Here is a 21,615-nt window from a genome sequence, read left to right as displayed (position 1 = left end):
CGATGCATCGCAGGAATCGGAACATTCCTCAGAATAATGTTCACCCTGGGAAGGTGAGAACCTGGGGGGGGACTGAAGTGATGACAAAGGAGACGCTTACCAATCTGGTTAGTAGCACTGTCCTGAGAAAATCACAAACTTGACTGCAAGTTCTGACCAAGTGGAACAGTGCCTTCGATTCTACTCTTGAAGATACATGTACAGAGATGAGAAATCCAGCAAACACCGAGCCTCCTTTGCAACACAGCTCAACTGCTTGACCTGCATGTTTCATCTTTGGCTCCATGTAATACTGGGTTATCCAAACCCACACTGATCTGAGACTGGATTCCCCAGTTTCTGGGAAAGAAATGACCAGGAGCACACATCTTCCAAGATGGAAACCAGGAGGGGTGGGGTGACTTTGCTTTTCGGACAGAGTGGAAAATGTGGTTGTCTGCCTAAGCCGCTGTTCTTTATGTGTCCGCCTTCCCACAGAAGCCCATCTGCCATGTGAGAAAGGGAAGAGCTCTCAAGGCCAGCGGATCAGACGTTTTCCCGACCATCGATGCTTCTGTTTGCCTTCCATTGCCACATGGATGTTTCAGTACCATTAACCCAGCTACCCCCCCCATCAGGCCTACAGAGGAAAACAGTCCTTCTGCTGCTGCTGGAGGAGAACGAAACTCCGCCCCCTGCACTGCCTGGACCCTCGGAGCTGCGTCTGCTCCCTCCATCTAACGCTTCTTCTAAGGCAAGTTCCTTAAAACTGTGGCCAAAAAAGCCCCCAAATAAAACCCACCTTGCCAGTGGCCACTCCTCTCATTTTCATCAAATCGGAGCTCATCAACACTTTGGGATAAGTGGTTTCTTGGGAATCAAAGAAATACAGTAGTTATGAGCATGTGTTCCCTTTGTCGAATGCTGTGTTACAGGTTGGGAACTAAATGCAACAGGGAAACTGAGAGCTTATGCACAGACTCACCTTCAAAGAAGGGAGAGTCTACGTCACCCCACCTGAAGACACCAGCGTCTTATAAGCCGCTTCGTGGAAGGCCACTCACTGCCTGCAGGAACTCTAGTTTATGGGGACCCAACTGTTTCATCAATGTCTGTTTGGGAAGAGTCACTGTGTGACCAAAGGGAAGGGGCCGTCGGGTTCCCCTTTCTAGGTCCCCCCCCTTCTTTCTCAGCCTGAGGCCAAGGCAGGTGACTGATAGCCTCGCCCACCCTTCGTGGATCTCTGGGTAAGGACGACATCTGGTTCTCTGGGAGACTCACCCTTGGCACTGAAGAGAAACTTTCTGGGAGAGTGGCAGGAATGGGCCTTGGCTGAAGAACAAAGGACAAGGGCCTGGTCTGGGTGGCTCCGTTGGTTGGAGCACTGTCCTGGACACCAAAAGGTTGCAGGTTCGATTCCAGACAGCCCTACGCTCCAGGTTCAATCCCCAGTCAGGGTACATACAGAAGGCAACTGATCGATGGTTCTCTCTCACATCGATGTATTTCTCTCCCCTCCCTCCTCTAAAATCCGTTACCGGAAAGACCTCGCCCAAGAACCCAGGGTGTCCGAACTCGGCTTGGAAGGGTCAGAGCTGTATACTGGAAGGAGCCTGCCTCCCGGGTTGGCGTGGCTGGTAACACCGCTTCCCCGCACCCCTGCCAGCTGAGGCCGGGACACTGCCACGGGCCTGCTGATCTGAGTGGTGCTGACCACAGCGTGGTGAAATTCCTCCTGCTGACTCACAGGCGCACCATAGCCGTGCGAGGAATTCCATGATGAAAGATGATATTCCTGACACTTCTCCGAGTGCTCAGATTTTCCAGTAGGTTTCCTTGAGCACGGTCTTTCTGTCGTCCCAACTGCAGAGGGATGGCTCAATATTTCCAAAGGGAGGTGGAGAGGCTCATCGTGGTTATGAAATTCCAACATTGTCCTGCTTTTCTCTCAGAGACCCACAAGGGGACCTACGGAAGCGGAAGCCTGACCGGGCCTGATGGGCACTGATTTGGAGCAAACAGACACCTGGAGGCCTGGGAGGAAGCGGATTAGTGTTAAGGGCCGAACGGAGTGTGGACACTGCCTGCTGGTCTGGCCTTGGGCTCCTTGATTTTCTTTTTTAAACTGCACATCAGCTGTAGAGACATATGAGTTCTATTTGGTTAAAACTATTGTGATGGGAATGTCTCCCTTGGTCTTCATTCTGAAGATATTTAAGGTGAGACCCCAGGTAAAGATTCTTCAGTCATTCAACAATTAAAGTAGACCTCTCTCTCTCTCTCTCTTTCTCTCTCGCTCCTTCCTTCATCTTCCCTTTCTTTAGGTGTATAGAGTAAAACCAAAACATAAAAGCCTCTCACACACAAAGATCCCTCACTTAATTTCCTTCTAGGTAATTTTCATGACCGGTGGTAACTTTTACTTCTTTATACGTTTACACTAGCACACACGCTTCCTGCAGGCAGCGTCCTGGCCTCTTGTGGTCGCTATGACACACCAGGCACAAGGTAGGTCTCCGTGGGCATCTGTTGCATGAATAAACGAATGACTAAGTGAACACGTGGTTAAATGGATGACTGTGAACCCATAAAGTTATATCTCATGTAAGTATATTAACATACCACGCAAAAAAAAAAATAGAATATGGAACTCAAGGGAAAGGCGTGTCTTTGAAACTAAGAGAGAGACTAATGCTGAAGAGAAATATTTATAAAATGGTTAGTAACTAAATTTTCAATGCATGGACCAGGGGAGAAAAAGTCCATGAAAGGAACATGCTTGGAGACTTTCCCTCCTACATCCAGGGACCACTCTCAATTTGTAAAAATATCCTCTTTCCTTTGGCTCTGCCATCTCACAGAAAAAAAAAATTGTAGGATGTGGACCTTTTTGTAGGGTGACTGTGCAGAGTGGCATTCAAAATGGGGCTCTGGGAGTGAGAGGGACACTAATGACAGGACTCACAGGAGCCAAGTGGGAGAGCTAAGATGCCGTACCTCCGAGCCTACTCAAAGCAATTTCTTCTTTGTTGAAAGTGCATGTACTTTAGGGAATCCTTCTCATCTGGAATGCTCTGGTGAGTTTTTATCCTGAGAGTGAATTCTTAGAAAGTGCAGTGTCTTCAGCTTCTCCGGTAAGTCGTCGGATCTAGACTTAGCCCTTTGAACACCAAGTGTGACCCGGGCCGTGCTTCCTGGTTTACGCATCGAGTGAGACCCTGGGGAAGGGTTCTGCAGGGTGAGCCCTGACTCTTTTGGCGGAAACAGAATATAAAAATATACACTAGCTGCAGCACATTGAACAAAGCACAGCAGCCCCTCGGACGGACTTCACAGGGAAAGCGCTTTTTAACACACTGGCTTCCTGGGGTCGTGTGTCCGTTGCACAGAATCAAACTCAGCCGTCCTGGCTGTAAAAGCTTCAGTTTTCCCATTCTTGCTGCCAAAGCTGAAATGCCAACAAATGCTGGGAACTGCGATTACACACACTTCATATTTTACATTCTGAAACCCCCAAGGAATACTCTCGGGAGAACAGAGTCCTGTTTCTCCAATGGCAGCTGAACAGACACGGCACTCAAGCTGTGCTGAGCGTAGCCGGGCACCGGCAAGGGGAGGGCAGACAAAGACCCCACAGATCCTGCCGGGCTGTGCGCACCCTCCTGGCATCTGCCGCCAGCCTCAGCCAACTTCGCTCATTCATTTCCTTTTTCTTTTTTAACTTTCTGAGTTACTCAACCAGATTCTTACAGGGGAAAAAAAAAAAGCAAAACCCCCCCACCGCCACCACACATATAAGTCAGTCATAAGGAAACAGTCATAAGGAAACGCAGTCACCGCCTCTGACAGGTTTGAACCTGTCTGTACTCAGGCGAGGAAACAAAACGCCAGTGTTCTTAAGGCCAACACTGTCCCCTGCCTCCGTGTGCCAGTTCGGCGGCCAGACTGACTGCCTTCAGATGACAGGTTTGCTTTGCCAAAATTTTCCTCCCCAGCTGTAAATTAAATTGTAAATTCATTTCACTGCCGCGGTGTAGTTTTCTCAATTCTGTAGCTGTCAAAACAAAAACAAAAACAAAAAACCCTTGGTCTTCCTTCCTTCCTCTCTCTCTTGCTTCAAGAATTAACACAAGGGCCACGAGGACCTGAGGAAGGGCTCACAATGCCAGGACCCATGCTCTAAAGGATGAATCTTGTGGCTGTCACCTGCCTTCCTCTACTGACTCATCGTCACATTTCTCTGTTAAAAATCTTCACTAGATGAACTTTGGGAAGGGCAGGCTTCTCGTTGCTTGGCTTAAACTGAGATTTAATACCCCCTCTTGCATAATTTGCGAGGTTTGGACGCCCACACATGTTCCCCATGTTTTCTGAGGGCAGGAGCTCACTGATGATTTTCTCCCTTGACAGGTTGGCTCCCCAGCCTTGCAGAGAAGGGGGGTTTGAGAAGCTCCTGGGGAGCAAGCAGGGCACTTCAGTCCACAGGCAGGCCCCATCCAGCCAGCGTGGGTGTGTGTGTGATGCCCTGCAATCCAGCTGTAAATAATGACTGATGCCATGCTCTACGTGGAGGGCTGGAAATACATTTCTCTTTGTAGCTATGTAACTGCAACAAACTTACAGGCCTGTTACACCATCTGAACAAATCTCTGCAGTTCCTCCAACAAGGGCCGGATTCTTGGCTGATTTGCACCCTTGCCCACAAATGCTTTCAGAAAAGAAAAGAAGGGTCAGTTGCTAACCTTTTTGTAGGAGCTTAGAGCTGGTCTTTCTAAAGGCTGAGGAAAACCTCTGTTCTACAAGGGTATCCGGTACCCTTTTCAGTGGGAAACACGTTCAAACAAAGAGCTTGGGTACACATAAACCATTTCTGGAAGGACGGACAAGAAATGGGTACCTGGTTGCCTTGAGAAAGATTCATTGGGAAGTTGGATTTAGCTTTCACTGCAATATTTTTAGAATAGCCGAAACATTTCCCTTTTTATTATAGGGATTGCCATATCATTATGGATTAACTCATCTCTTTAAGTTACACTGACATTGCTCTTTAGTCAATAAACAATACCATGTTCATGCCCATCTCCATCACTTATCTCTCCCCATGTATTCCCCCAGATCCGAATTGGCTCAGTTGCTAGAAATAACACAGGAATGTAGACAAGAAATAAGAAATACTGCTCTGCCTTATGCCAAAAACTGAGGAATATAAAATGAAAATGAGTAAGAAAAGCACAGCTCAGGATGACAGGCCCTAATATAGTCCTGACAAATGAGACAAAGAGCGTGAGTCTCAGCTCTTCATCCTGCAGGCCTCTCCCAACACTTCTCCCCTCACGACTCCCTCCCTCTCACACCCTCCTGAGTCCTCCTCATCTCTGCCCATCCCCCACTTTTTTCACTTCTTCAAAATCTGTTCTAAAAAATACAAGAGTATATACATTGTTACCACCATCAGCGATAAAATAAGACACAAAATGAAAGATCAGTGACTGTTCACACCATCCTAAGCTATTTTGTTTTCGCTCTCACAACTTTCTCCTTGTACATATCTATGTATAGATGGCTTTTACTACTGTTTTGTTTTTCTTAAACAGCAGCAACAACAACAACAACAACAAAAATGGGACTAAAGTGAGCATACATGCCTCTCTTTAACTTTCTATTTTTCACTTATTTATCTATCAGGGCCAAAACACCCAGGTCAATAAATGTAGATCTAACTCATTCTTCCTTTGAATAGTTGCATAATACCCCAAGGGGTACACTATAATTTATGCCACCAGTTCCTTATTGAATCCGTCTGCCTTCTAAATGAATTCGCTGTTCAAGTTTCTTCCCTGGCTCACTTTCCTTCTTTATAACTGATCATGCGTATGGAGCACTAACCGACACCAGACCCTGGGATAAACAAGCCACGTGAATTCAACTCTCACAGTAACCCCAAAGGATAGGCAGTACTGCTGTCCCGTGTTGTGCATTAGGAAACCAAGGCTTCGAGAAATCAGACTTTCTCCAGCATTGCAGAGCTAGTACATTGTGGAGGTAAGTGTTACATCCAAGTCTGATCCCCAAGCCTCTCTTAACTGTAAGCCAATACTGACTTATTTTCACTGTTGCCATGCAACCAACCCCGAGTCTCTGGTACAAGGTTAGCCAGATACTTACAACTTCAGGATGGATCATTTGACTAGGAGTTTCACGGATACCTCTAACTGGAGGCGTTCAAGCCTTTACCTCCTTTACCTCCACACCTATGCGTATCCTGTGCCTCATCTTTGGCAAGTCCTCCTGGAGCAAGGCACTGACTGACTTGAGTGCAAAGCATTCACCTTTTCACCTCTGTGCTCAGAGATCCCCAGCTCCGGGGCTTACCACCACCGTCTCTATTTTCCTGCACACACAGAGGCTGAAACTATATTCACAGATGTAAGTAGGGGTTAAGTTTCTCCGAGATCTACACAAAAGGAAACCTTGAACACCCTGTTCTGAGACCATACCAATAATTAACTTCTCACCGTGCTTGTTACACCTATACTCAGCACCAAGCCCTAAATTCAGTTAAAGCCCCAGCCTTATCTGGGTGAGGTAACAGGAGCAACGAACACCATTATTCATATTAGTTGAGTTACAAGCTAAGACAGTTCTAATTTTAAAGTGAAGAAGGCTGTAACCAGTCAACTAGATGGCAATCCAAGAATCTAGAATGGAAAAGTACACGATGATTTACGATTGCTCAGTGCTTGCACAAAGACAGCCAGAATGAACAACAGCTCGTGGACAGTATTTCCTCCTTTGACAGGTCAAGTAGATTGCCAGATTGCTTCCAAATATCGGGAAGGCTTTGTTTGTAGAGGATTTGTGTTTTTCAGTCTAGTCCTTAAGGGTGGTCTGGGACCAGTAAACAGAAGATACTGGGAGACACTGAGTCAGTACAAAAGTGTGATTTCCAATAGTCAGAGACGCTTCACAGTGGAGGTAACAAGTTCCTTTTTGCTCGGGGGCATTTAGGTATAGAGGGGAAAATGACCACTCAGCAGCTTGTTAGGTATTCACGCTTTGAATGAAAAGGGTATAAAACTTGGAACTCCCTCCTAACCCTGAGACTCTCGTGGGACGTGGGACAGGGGAGTTTTGATGCAATTATCAAACATAGTACAGAGCAGTGATTTTGCATGGCTCAGAGCGGGTCTGGACGGGTTTTCTGGAGGGTGGAAGAGCAGGGCCAAGGAAGGAAGGAGGAATGGAAGTGAGACTGCCACCTTCCCACATGCGCACCAGGCACAGACCTCTGGAACCCCGTCCCTCACTGTCATCATGGTCCAGGGTGTGCAGCAGTTTGCCTGTCAGGCTTCACTCCCTCCTCTTCGAAACAGAACCCAGAACTCATCAAAGTCTGATCATTTCTACCAAACCGTAGCAGGGTGTTTGCACCAAGTTATATTTCTTCTTAGGAAGTTCACTGACAAATAAAATTTGACATTTGTGAAACAGTGGGAAAAAAATCCCACCTGCAGGGACATGCTGCAGAGTATATGTCAAGGGGAAAACTATGGCACCACGCTCCACTTGGCTGTTTCTCCTCCCACGCTTATGGACGGGGATCATGGGGAAGGATTTGGTCCCAGCACCCTTCAAAAACATAGCTCCTGCCCTGGCTGGCGTAGCTCAGTGGACTGAGCACAGGCCTGGGAAGCAAAGGGTTGCCGGTTCAATTCCCAGTCAGGGCACATGCCTGGGTTGCAGGCCAGGTCCCCAGTGGGGGACACATGAGAAGCAACCACACATTGATGTTTCTCTCCCTTTCTTTCTCCTTTCCTTCCCCTCTCTCTAAAAATAAATAAAATATTTAAAAAAACATAGCTCCAAGATGAACACAGATGGCTCAGTGAGCTATGAGAATGACAAAGCCCCCACCTAGTCCTCAGATACCCTCCCCAGTCAGTGCACTGTGTGTGCGGCTCCAGCAAGTGCTATTCTCCTTAGAGGCAAAATCCCTTCCAGCCAGATTTTGTACTATCAAGCTAAGTATTATAGTTGCAAAGTACCTTGCTGATTGTAAGAGAAAACATTAAAAAAGACTAAAACACGTATTCATGTTTCAGATGAATGAGTGTAACAGAATGAACGTTTGCATCCCCCAAATTCTTACATTAAAGCCCTGACCCCCCACCCCAGGGTGATGGTATTTGGAGATGGAGCCTTGGGAGAGCATATGGGTGGGGGCCCCATGACGGGATTAGTGCTCTTTATAGAAGAGACACTACAGAGCTTGCTGGTCTCTTTCTAGCCAGCCACCTGAGGACACAGGGAGACGCAGCGGTCTGCAAGCCAGGAAGGGGCCCTCGCAGAAACCACTTGGCTGGCACCTTGATCTTGGATTCCCAGCCTCCGGAACTGTGAGAAAAAAAAACAAACCTTTTTTTTGTTTAAGTCAATCAGTCTATGGCACTGGTGGCAAACACAAGGCCTGGGGGCCGAACCCAGCCCTCTACCGTGTTGTATCCCGCCTGGCACCTTGTTATCCAGCCAGGCAACGGTTAACAGCTTGTTTAACAGTTAAGGAGTAGTTACATTTATACAGTCCTCAAATTACCTTCATCCCTTTGAAGGCAACCGAGAGGGTGATGTGGCCCAGTGGAAATGAGTTGGGCACCCCTGGTCTATGGGATTTGTTAAGCGGCCTGAGCAGAATAAAACAATGAGTTTAGGACTTCTACAGAAGTGGAATTCACAGACAAGGAGTGATCACAGCCTGAAGGTCAAGGCTTGATAGGATTTAACTGGTACGGCAGCAGGCTACCTATTTTTGACATTATCATGTTGAAAAACTCAATGTGGGGTATTGGGTTATACTTAATAGCACATTTGAGATCCTTTTTGAAAATATTTTAATTATTCGAAAGGCCCTATTTGTTCAGTAGAGAACATTTAAAAAGGATTAAAAACATTAACAAGAAAATAAAAATCATCCACATTACCTCAGACATTCAGACCCTGACCTGCTGGTGTTCACCTTCCTAGAACAAGAGGGTGAATCAACAAAGACCACCTGGCACTCCCCTGGGGCGGTTTATCCTGCCACGCCCACCACCACTCGCATGCAATCATCTTAAAGAGCCCCATCCTCTTAGTCTCACACGGGTGTCACTGAGAAGCAATTTCACTTTTCGGGATGCTAGTGTGGATATCCACATCCTACCATATCCATGTAGAATCAGCACGGATGGCCTATGGGGGTGGTTAGGGAATAACTGGCAGGAGCACCAGAAATTTCTGTGGGAAGATAGAAATGTTCGATATAGCATTTGAAGTGCTGATTATATATTGTCTGCACTTGTCAAAATGCATCCGACTGTATACTTACGACCTACGGGGGAAGTGATCTGGAAAGATAACGTCAATACCCATCATCAGAACATGTGCTCTGATGTAGCTTTCCACGGAATGCTCCACAAAAAGTAAGCATCACTGAGGGTGTACTCCGTGGCGGGCCCCAGGGAAAGGCTTCACCTGCACCACTGTCTAATTCCCATAACCACCCTCAGGTGTGCATCTCTAGGACCCTCACTTTGTCAGTGAAGATGCTGAGGCTTGGGGAGGTTAAGTAACTGACTCGAAATTCCACAGCTGGGAAGTGGGGCGCCAAAGCTGGATTCCAAGTCCGTCGAACCCTGGGGGTGGAAAGTTACGACAAGCACATGCATGCCTTCTGACCCAGCAGTCACACATCCATCCAGCAATCTGTTCCAGGGAAAGAATCAAAAAGCGATCCAATAGTTGTATGCAAGGATAGGAACACATCATCATTAAAATAGTAATTCAACTGAAATGTACTATAAACTAAGTAGGTCCATATGATAGACCATTCTGTATCAATTAATATTAGGTTGAAATAGAATGTAAATGACTTGCATGGTAGGGGAAATGGTAAGTTTTAAAAAAAGGTTAAAAATATGTAATATGACCTCAATTCTGTTTTTTAAAAAATACATTTAAAAACATCAAGGAAATATATCTGAAGAAAAATTATTCGCTTTCAGTGGCAGGACAAGTTATTTCATTTTTACTTTTTTATATTTTAAATTGTAACACTGACTATAGGATCCTCTTATAATTAGAGAGTAATTTTATTTTAAAAATAAATAGGGGAGGCCTTGGCTGGGTAGCTCAGTTGGTCAGAACGTCATCCCAATACATCAAGGTTGTGGGTTCAATCCCCAGTCAGGGCACATAGAAGAAGCAACCAATGAATGCATCAATTAATGGAACAACAAATCTTCCCCCACTCTCAAATCAATAATAAAATAAATAAATATGGAAAATTGGTCTCACTTATGAAAATATACCCAATAAAGACACATTTTTATGAGAATATATGTGTACAACCTAGTTCAAAAACGCCATCCCTGAACAACTCAGGGCGTTACTGTGATTCAGGGACTTACATGTAACTGTAGAAAGTGAAACCTCAGTCACATGTGCAAATCATACGTGGTAGGTTTGGGGAACTTACAAAACAATGTCCAATTTACAAAACGAGCCTGAAGAAGTGACTACCTTAGCTTTTAGCTAAAAGGCATACAAATCGGAATAAAGTACTATTCAAGTCCTCTGATTATAGCAGACAGATCTAGTGCTACTCTGAGAGGGATTAGCATCACTGTAAGCAAAAGTACACAACTTAAATTCGCCACAAATGCTCTGGAGCTACGTTACCCGGGGCAGCGGTGTGGCAGGAGGTTCGTGGCCGAGACCACTGTTTCTCCCACCCAAGTACTGGGAGGCTCCTGTTTACAGAACATCTGAAGAAACATTCCCAATGAGTCGTTTCCCACGACATGCCTCTCATTTGAGAATTACAATGACAAGGAAGAAGTTGTATCTTTATGAATATTATAAAAATGAAAACCCCAAATTAGGAAATTCCTGAGGAATTAGAACTATCATTTGAAAAATATTATTATGAATGCCCAAACATTTTTTTCCCCATAGATTCAGGAAACAATTCTTAAAAGGCTTTCACTGCTTTTTTTTTTTTTAAAGCACTATGTTGAACTTTGAGCCAGTGTAATGCTGGGAACAGCCGGGGGTCATGCACGGCCCCTGCCCTCACACAGGCCCCCGTGGTGAGGACAGGCCGGGACCCATGCTCTGGAAGATGCGCTACAAGAAGCCACGGGAGCAGGGGGGATGGGCACACCATCTAGATGGAGGCTGGGGGATAGGTGAGTCTAGGAAAAGGTCCCCAGAGGAGGGGTTAATGAAGCTGAGATAGCACAGATTAGCAGGACTTGGCTTGGCAAAGAGGGGGAGAAGTTCCAGGCAAAGAAAAATATGAGTGTGGTGACATGTAGGTTGAGGGAGCTTGGCAATCTGCATGCATTCAAACTGAGGGGGATTGTAGGGCTCCCCCACAGACTGCGTGACCTTGAACCAGTTGTTTACTTCCCAGATCCTCAAGCTTTTTTATCTGTAAAATAAAGATAACAACACTTACCTTGGAGAGCTGTCATAGAAGTCAGAAGTAAATAGATAAAAACTCCTCACAGAGGTGTATCTGTACCACTTAGGTGCTCCGTACATGTGGCTATTATTCCATACCACAGAACGAAGGTGAGAGAGCTTGGGTCAGCGCCCCTACGCTGGCCCAGGGCACCTGCTCCAGCCCCCTGTTCTCTTTGCCGGGCCCTGACCTTGCAGAGCACACTCTCCTCCCAAAGGCTTCCTCCCTGCCGTTCCCTCTGCAGCCGGAATTCTCTTCTCCAGTTCATCACGTAGAGCCTCTCTCCCTTACACCCCCGGGTCTCTGCTCATCTGCTCAAATATCCCTGATCGGAGGTGCCTTCCTACATCCTCTGTGTAAAATATTAAAGCCATTCTCCCCGAACTTCATCTTCCCCTTACACAGCTTTTTCTCCATAGAGCTTATCACTGCGACATTCAGTATATTTACCTTATGTTTGTCCGAATACCTGCAGTATAGAACGTAAGCTCCCGGAGGGTAGGGGTTTTGTCTGTTCTATCTCCTGTGTACTCCCAGAGCTTAGAACAGTGCCTGGCACACAGTAGGTGCTGAGCACATAGTTGTTAGAAGAATGAACACACACCCCAAGCTTGAGGGCAGGACCTTTCTTTATTCTTTTATTTTCTAACAGCCTGACACAAAGTGTTGTTTTGCATCGAGTAAACATTTCATAAGCATTTGTTCAAGCATACAATTAAATTACTTTTTACAAATGGCAGTGTTTATCTGGAACTAAAGCTCAACTGACCGTTTTTTTATTGCTTAGCAAACAAATTGAAGATTGTGTTTAACTATAATGAAGTGATAGACTGCTTGGTCAATTTGGCGGGGAGAAGAGCAAAACAGGTGGTCTGATTTCATTAGCCAGTGAAATCCATTACCACATTTATCAATTAGTTCCCAATAATCACAGCCTTTGTTGATGCAAAAGGTCAACACTGATGAGATATGCCGAATCACTGCTTGGATGAATACATGAAACAGAGAAAAACAACCCAAGTGTTCCAGAGCTGAAATGTCTTTCTGCCATTAGCCTGGGTCCTTTGAGAAAGTGCATTCCTGGGACGAAGCCACCAGGATATTGACTCCGCCAGGTCTGAAAATGTCTCTGAATCTCCTTCAAATTAAAATCAAAAGCTTACTTCAATACTGCAAAAGGAGAACTCCAACTGAGTTTAACTGCTTCCCCCAAACATTAGAGACACAGCTGAAATGGAAACAAACACCCAAGAGTACACTCTTCAAGTCTTACAGTCCGTCCCATATGCTGCACGTCTCCATGATAATTACATGGTAAGTATATTAATTATTTCCAATTTTAAGATATTGCTAACATGTCAAGAAAGTGGTTTGATTTGAAAGAAAAGCACCATCGGATTTAGTTTACCACAACCAGATTGGTCTTCAGAGGGTTGGTTCTACAAGCAAAGATTCCAATTTCTGAGAAAGTTGCCTATTCCTGAGGAAGTGTCTTGAGAATAAGTTCAGTCAAGCCTATGCTAGATAGAAAACCCAAATCAGCTGATAGCATTATGCAAAAAATAGTATCTTATATTGACCTGTCATGATTCAAAGTGTTTTCACATTTTCACTTTCCACCAACAGCCTCCAGGGAAGCCGTGTCAACAATCCCCCCCCATGGACAGACGGACAGACGGGCAAATGGGCTCAGAGGACTCAGCAGCCTGACTGTATCCCTGCAGACAGCATGAAGCAGAGCTGTGCCCAGCACCTAGGTCAGGGGTGTCAAACTCATTTTCACCAGGGGCCACATCAGCCTCGTGGTTGCCTTCAAAGGGCCGAATGTAACTTTAGGGCTTTGTGAATGTAACTGCTCCTTAACTAGGGGCAAAGAGCTTGGCGCTGCTGCCGGGTAGAAACAAAGTGCCAGGCTGGATAAAACGAGGTGGAGGGATGGATTCGGCCCGTGGGCCTTGTGTTGGCCACCTGTGACCTAGGTCTTCTGAGAACCAAGGACAGCATCCTTTTAGTTAAAATACAGGGGTGGGAAAAAGTACATTTACAGTTGTAATACAAATAAATAATATAATAATTAATAAATGATAATATAAGAACAAACTGTTTTGCGTACTCATAACTGTAAACCTACTTTTGTCCACCCCTGTAGGCTGACTCTCAAACTTACTTTATATTTTAGATGGGACTGCACTTTGGGGACACAACTCTAAATAATCCAGTGTATCAAGTTTTTCATATTTTGTTTTTTCTTACCCCGGAGCCAATGTAGGCAGATTTCTAAGGGGCCGACAGAACCTTCAGGGTTGTGTCCTCGGTTCGCTGTTCAATTTCATTCACTCTTGTTGGATAATCTCACCCAGCCCCACGATAGGAACTAACAGCCATGTCCTAATGACTTCCAAATACTTAGTTCCAGCCAATCCTTTCCACTGGGCTTCAGACTCACTTGTATCTACCTGTCCCCGGAGCATCTCCACTGGCAGGCATCCCAGGTACCAACCACATTACACCTCTAATCTCATTATCTTCCTCTGCTGCCTAGATCTCTTCTTGGGCTCCTAATCTCTATTAATGAATGGTACCATTATCCACTGAATCATCTTCTAGCTTAACTCTAGGGAATGATCCCAGGTCTCTTCTTCACTCCCTGGATCCACCCAGTCACTAAGTCCTGTCTGCTCCACTTGCTAGTATCCACCTTCAGCAAGGTAGCCATTCTCTGTGCTCCCTTAATATGTCGGGCATACTTTGAATGTACAGCCCCTCTCTCATTACTTACTTACAGGCCACCTCTCCCACCCCACAGAAAGAGCCTCAAAGGGTAGACCCCACACCTGCTCATTTTGTGTCTATAACCCCTAACACAAGCAGAAATATGTTCTGAGCTCAACTGCATTTACGTCATTGAAATGGAGTGAACAGTACCAAATGCCAAATGTCCTGATTAGCTCTTCATGTCAGCAGTAAGTTGAAGATTGAAAAAAATTTTTTCCAATGCTGATTTTTGTTTTCTGGAGATGGGAAACAAATTTTCAGTGAACTATCCCAAGAAAACATCCACTCTGAGAAGCAGTTTACTGTCTGAATGTTTCGGACTTGAATTCGCTCATCTGTAGGCAAACTTGACAACAGGTACTCTTGGCGGTCTCATCTGATTCTAATAGTTTATAACTCCATTGTTGAAGATAAATATGCAGAAGCGGACACAAGGAACTCATTGTGAATGGACGGCTCCCCCAGGGGTTGGCAATATGACCGGCCTTTCCTAACTTTTAAATAAATTATTTACAAGGAGCCTAATAAAACTTGAAACTACCAGATGCTGGTGAAAACTCTAGGATAATAAAATGCCAGTCGTGGGAAGATAGGACTTCTAGTCTCCAACTACACTAGCCTTCTTCAAAAGCCCTTGAACTTGCCATGCTTCCTCCTGACACTGGGCACCTGCACTTGCTATTCCTTTTCTTGAATGCTTTTTCCTTCCCTCTTCAACATGTTTCCTCAGCTCAAGAGTCACAGCCAGATCGAATCACCCTGGTAGAGGCTCTCGCCCGCTGCAATGCGTCCCTCTCCTTCACAGTTGGAATTTTCTGTCACTATGATTATTGGATTGACGTCCTTCTCCCTCAGTAGACCATGCTCTCCACAAGGGAGCATTTTTGTTTTTGTTCATCCTCATATCCATATCCTTGGCTGAGAGTTGATGCTCAATAAATATTTGTAAAGTACCTCCAAAGGTAGTTGTGTGAGGGAGGAAAAAAGTGGCCAAAGAGTTTCATTTGGGGAAAAGGGCAGCTGTTCTAATAGGCTGAAAAGCATCTGAGCTGTTCATCACATCCTTGAAAAAGGATCTTAGGAGTCGAGGATTGAAGTCACCTTCTGGTGACAGTGGAAGATCAGGCACTGAGTGAGGCCACCATTTGGCAGAGCAAGCATGACAAGCTAAGAAGGGAGACAGAAATATGACTAAAATGTTCAGAGTTCCAGGAACAATCTGGGTAAGGGCTCATGGTTCAAATCCAATGTGAAAGTGAGTATGATACTGAGAACCCCATGGCCAGTGCATCATCTGTCAACAAAAATAACAAACGACAACCCATAGCTGTCTTTGCAGCAAAGAGCGCAAGAAATAGCACACCCGCTTCTCAGAGCACAAGAACTTTGTTCTTAGATGGCAAAGGGAAAACCGAGCTTCTAAACGTGACTTTCGGCTTTATCTAAAAAGAGGACTTTTCTCACTAAAATGAGTAGAATAGATGGAATTGAATTCCAATATAGGAGGGGCAATAGTAAGAGTCCAAAACTCCAGGTTCAAATGAAAGATGTTTGGGGACTCTGAAAGTCTGACAATAAGAAACAGGAGTAAGAAAGATGCCAGGAGAAGGGAATGGAGGAGATGTTGCCAGTTTTCGGGAGGAGAGAGGAACGCATCAGAGGCAATGACACAAGCACATGATACTCATCACTGACCTGACACACAAACTGTTTGGAAACAGAAGACTTGTGAATTCCTAGACAGGAAAGCGATGCTCACAGAGGCAGCCTCCCAGTGGGCTCTCCTAGCAAAGCTGTGCTCAGCTAACTGCAGAACTACAGAGTAACTGGAGTCAGCAGGCACCTGAGGGTCCCGCATGATACCCAAGAGAAAGAAGAGTCAGATTGTACGAGAGGTTGGTACATTCAGGCAGGTCCAACAGCTGTGTTCAGAGCCTGGCTTGACAGATCTTTTCTTGAAGGGATATTGCTAATCTTCCCGTATTCTGCATTTTTTTTTTAAAGTCTAATTAGGTAACTTCCGCCAAGATGGAGGCATAGGTGGCTATGCCGTGCCTTCTCACACAACCAAGTTTAGAGACAACTAAATATTAGCAACAGAACACAGAAAATTGAACTTTTCGGAAGTCTGTTAACAACAAATTCTTCAGTCTGACCAGTAAGGGGCGAAACCAGCAGCTGGTGGAGCGGGGTTGCACAGGAAAACTCGGTCAGATGGACTCAGGCGCACGGAATCCAGGCGCAGGAAAAAGTCTAATTAGGTAAAGACTGTCCTCTCAATTTGAGGTGAAATCAAAGGTGATTTTCATTAAAAGTGCTGTGCTACACAAGTACCCAAGTACAGCACAGTGTGCCCGGTCCAGCAGTCAGCCCGGGTGGGCCAGTTCCGCATCGGGAACATGAGAGCTGACTGCCCCAGCAAGCCCTCGGAGCTTGGGGATGAGAAGGGTCACACGCTAAACCTGACAAGCTCCGGGGAGGCCACGTGGAAGGCCGTAGGAATTCAGAGACCGAAAGTAAACACAGAGGAGGGACTGGCCAGGAACATTCCTAATGAAAAGCAGATCAAGATTATGGCGGGTGTTCACATCCCAGGCCTCTAGCTTCTTTGACAAAGGTCGATATTTACCTAAAGCAAGTCTACAGTCTTTGTGCATCTAAGATAGCATACATTCGGCATGGCAGCTCCTTTTCCAGACCCTCAGACGACACCCACGCACTGGAGCACCAGATCACAGAGCCCCTCACTGTTACCTTGTTCTCCGAATGCCACGTCTGGGTGTTGTCAGTGTTCGTTGTTGACTATCTGTGCCCGCCAGTGTAAAAGAAGCACGTATCTGTCTGTTTTATCCAAGCCCAGAGATTTCTCTGCTTTGCTTTTTCCTGCCTCCCTAATCTACCACCAACGGATTTCCTGTAACTCTCCTTTCCTTACGTCTCCTCCTTTTATTCTAATGTATACAATAAGCTCTACAACTGCCACTTCTGAAGCATTTCCTCAATTTATTGAGATTTTGCTTCCCAATAATTATCTGTTTGGCTCAAATAAACCATAAAAATTCTCTACAGGTTTAGATGTTTCCAAACCTTCGTGCACAAGCTTTAAGACTAAATCTTGACTATTGTGAACCCCAGAAGCCAGCATGCAAAGCTGGTCAGACTCATGAGTTGAAAACTGTGCTGAAATGCACTCTGTTCAAGTGTAACGTGGTGAGGAAGAATCAAAACAAACTGTGCTGTTCTAAGAATTCTTCTCCACTCAACGTATTTGAGATGCAGCCCACGTTTTGTCAATAATAGCAAATGCAACGTGTGCTGGCTGGCTTCAGGAGTTTGGGGTTAAAATGTCATCGGCAGCCCCAGGAGCGCAGTTGCGCCTGTGAAACACGATAGAGATGGCGCCTGTCATGCCGAACGGCAGGTAAATGAAATGCATGCTCCTTTGTTTCCCTGATGTTTCTGTAGGACAACTCTGGGGAAAAGTCAATGCTCCTGTAAAATTATTCATGAGCACTCTGTGTGCTCCCGATCAGCCAACACGCCCAGGACAAAGGGAAGAACAGTCTTTTTTTCCTTAGCAAAATGACTCATTGACTGCTTCCTTCCAGCCTTCCCCTTCTGGTCCCTGGCCCTTGGCAGGCTCCAGACCTTCTGACAAAGGCAATGGGACAGACCCTTCTCCTGCGTTTCCCGGGAACTGGGCTTCTGTTCATTCACGAAGTGCAAGTGAAGGCATTGAGAATCAGGGGCAGAACACAAGCAGAAAAGCGCAGAAACGTAATTGGCCTTCCTCCTCTCACAGGCTCAGTGGGCTAAGAGAGGGAAGAAAGTCACGCCAGGGGGAGCCCAAGGTACCACCTTCTAAAGTCCTGTCGGGCAATAGATTGCAGACGCTAGCATCTTTGTAACTTGCTGGGGGGGGAAATAAAACTACTCCACAGAACAAAACAAAACAAAACAAAAAACTCTCTCACACAAACACTGATGACTCTGTTTGGATACGTCAGAGGTCCTCCAGAAAGATAATTTATGCTCTGATGAAGGCCATCCTGGGACATGAACCATACATGAGGCTCGGATGCTCCCGAGTTTCTCACTGCACTTTCTGGATCAAGTTTGTACCCTCCAAAGCCCAAATGTGCCCTTTACAGGGTGGGAATTCCAAGGACTTGGCTTTCAAAGGCGTATCCTTAAGACTTCGCTCTCAGGCCAGCACCCTGAATGGAATTAAACTACCCAGTGAAATGAATCCACAGGATAAAAATAGCATTTGAATCTATCCCAATGATATCTGCTCCCTTCAAAGTCAACCACAGCAGTTAGAACCTGTGCGTGGGACTCAACTCAAGAAGTAAAAAAATAAGTTCTCAGAAATGAACCACAGATATCAAGAACTGAAATAAAACTTCTTAAGATGTGGGGAGACCCTGCTTCACCAGAAACCTCATCAAGTTAGTGTCCGTCCCTCATATTTCGAGACCCGTGGAGCAGGCAGACGCAGAGACGGTCCCATCCTACACAGGAAGGCAGGTTGCTGTCTCAGCAATGTGATGCGGTGCCCAAGGAAGCCTCTGAGTATTCGAGAGAAAGAATTTAGGCCTCCCTGCTTTTCCTTGCTGCTGTGGCCCAAATGTGTGCGTCCCTTCAACCTCTGCCCCAAATTCGCATGTTAAAATTCAACCCCCCAAAGATGCCGGCATTAGGTGGTGGGCGTCTGAGAGGTGCTTAGGTCATGAGGGAGGAGCCCTCATAATTCGCATTAGTACCCCTATAAAAGAGGCTCCAGAGAAATCCCTGGCCCCATCTGCCATGTGAGGACACAGCAAGAGAGAATTGCTGTCACCAGATACCAAATCAAGGCTGGCCCCTTGATCTTAGACTTTTAGCCTCCAGAGCTGTGAGAAACAGATTTCTGTTGTTTACAAGCCGCCCAGTCTGCAGGATTTTCTGACAGCAGCCGGAATGGGCTAGGATTCCCACTCTGCCCCATCTTTGTGAGTTAGAGCTGCGGGAGCAGCAGAGGGTCGGAGCAGCCACGCTGCCTGCCGTGGTGCTCTAAGAATGCAAGTCTCTCCCGTGGAGACGGTGCAGCCCAGGGTTTGAACACGTGTCAGAGGTCTGGCCTCACTACCCGTTCGTGGTCTGGTTATTAAGCCTTTCTAAGACACAGTTACTCATCTGAATGCCACAAATAATGTTATTGTTATATAATAATACTGCTGGGAGGATTCAGGGAGAAAAGTAGGTAAAGTGCTGAGCCTGTAACCAGTGCTCAGTTTAGCTGCCACCACCACTGTTATTATGATTATATTTGATTATACAACAATTATTATTTTAATTTACAACAGAAGTCCCTGTCTAATAGTTCTTAAAAATTAAATATGGGGAAGGCTCTCTGAGCAGAGATGGATGGATAAGCCATGGATAAGCCATGCAGAGGAGAACAGAAATGAGTTCAGGGCCCAGAGTCAGACACCAGCACCAGAAAGGACTCTGGCCTCCCTTCACCACCAGAGATTGTATCAGCAGCCACTGCCAATGGTGGTGCTGGGCAGAACGCTGACAGCGGGGAAATTCCACGGGAGATCCTCCGGTGGAACAACGTACCTGGGAAGAAAGCTCACGGCACAGGCTGGCTCCCCTGGGGCAGGCAGCTCCCCACCCTCAGATTGAGCGGAGATTCCTGACTACCTTCAAGAGGATGAGGTCCTCTGCCGGGCACACAGCCCTGCCCCAGCTCCGGGCCCCCTTCTCCACCCCACAGCTGGGGCCTGGCCACCCGAGGCTTCAGGGCTCTGCGCTGAGAATGAACTAGAAGGCATTTCTGTAGAGGGCCTGTCTTCCTCCTTCGCGGTCCCACATCTTTCGGGCATCGTCGGCCAGTCCTGCGACAATCCTCACTGGCCTCCCTCCTCTCTTTCTTTGTTGACTCTTGGGGTATTTACAAGGATTCACTGCTGTTAAAGCTCCCTTACACTTTGACAATGATGTTAATTCTGTCGTGAGCTCACAAAAGGAATAGCACTTAGCAAAGCTAATAAAGAAGAAGTTTTAGTCAGGAAGTTCTTTATGTCAACTTTCACATTTCTCTGTAAGAGCGATTTTTTTCTCAAAAGAGCCACACTTGCATCTCAAGAGGAAGTAAAGAGTATCCATGTCAACTAAGTTATAATGTGACTTAAAGAGGAGGAGGAGGATGGTGGCAACAGGGAAAACAGAAAAATGTAAGAATAACAAAGGTCGGACACACACCATTACATTTCCCACCTCACCCGACCTTCCTCTGTGCGACCGAAGTTGCACCTGCTGCTCCTTGGGCTCAAGTCCTTCCGGTGAATGGTGTGATATGACCAAAGGATTGTGCGTCGTGAAAGGAATAAAATCATATTTGGGAGGAAGCTCCAAATGAGAAATATCATCAAGTCAAGACTGGTGAGCTGCCATTTTATCTAACTGATTATTATCACAGCACTTTAGGGCAACAGTTACTGACACCCGTCTGTTGAGGCACGAATTTTAAAAATGGAGTGAATCACTTCCAACAGTGAAACAGAAAAAAAAAGGAGAGCGACAATGCGTTCAGCACCTTGCAGGGTTTGGCTGTAACAGGCCCTTAGCAAACCCCAGCCGCGCAAACTCATGCAGTCTCTTCCCAGCCTCTCAAAAGCCTATTTTAGACACCACATGGGGACAAAGCTGCAGGCCAAGTCGACCACTGCGTTATTCATTCAGCCTCATGGGCACTCAAGCCTTATGTGAATTAAATTCCCATTTCCATATCATGAGAAATGGAAGGCTGGACTGAGCCAGGAGAGTGAGCAGGCAGGTTATGAATTTTGGGGGGACTTACAAGCAGCCAGAACTCACCTGTAGATGATGCCTTTCTCGTGCAGGAACATGAGCGCCGAAATGATTTCTGCAGCATAGAAGCGAGCTCGTGCTTCATCGAAGCGACGGGACTTCTGAATGTGGAACATCAAGTCGCCCCCATTCACAAACTCCATCACAAAAAACAGACGATCCTGGATACAAGCACAAGAAAAGGTCCAGTCAACACTGGGTTACCTCGGGCTCTAGCAGGGGGAAAAGAGGTTGTCAGATGGAGCTACACGTCCTGACAGGGGTCTGGGAAAGCAGGATGGGTCTGGTGGGACTAGATCCCTGGAAGGAATAGGGAGTGCTGCCTGAATCACATGTAATTTCTACATTAAGTAAGAAGTAGAGAAGGCGTCAGGTGCCTTTGGTTCCAGTTCTAGCTCTGCACCTCAACTGACATGTAACCGTGAACTTGATTTCTCTGGACCTCCAACATTAGTAAAGTGAGAACACTGATGCTATTTCTACTCAAACCGCAGGGT

At 46.1% G+C, this 21,615-nt stretch overlaps 1 protein-coding gene across 1 annotated transcript in view; it reads right to left on the bottom strand.

Moving 5' to 3' along the window:
• Nucleotides 1–21,615, bottom strand: part of PRKCH (protein kinase C eta) — a 204,805-nt gene that overhangs the window by 39,938 nt on the left and 143,252 nt on the right. The window contains exon 10 of the mRNA XM_037132418.2: nucleotides 21,125–21,279. Coding sequence (XP_036988313.2) covers nucleotides 21,125–21,279 — 155 coding nt within the window. The remainder of the gene's footprint in view (nucleotides 1–21,124; nucleotides 21,280–21,615) is intronic.

Source organism: Artibeus jamaicensis, unplaced genomic scaffold (assembly GCF_021234435.1).
Source record: "Artibeus jamaicensis isolate MK-2021 breed Jamaican fruit bat unplaced genomic scaffold, CSHL_Jam_final contig_851, whole genome shotgun sequence".
Classification (NCBI taxonomy): domain Eukaryota; kingdom Metazoa; phylum Chordata; class Mammalia; order Chiroptera; family Phyllostomidae; genus Artibeus; species Artibeus jamaicensis.
Note: the sequence above shows the minus strand (reverse complement) of the source record. Positions and strands in the feature narration are given on the sequence as shown.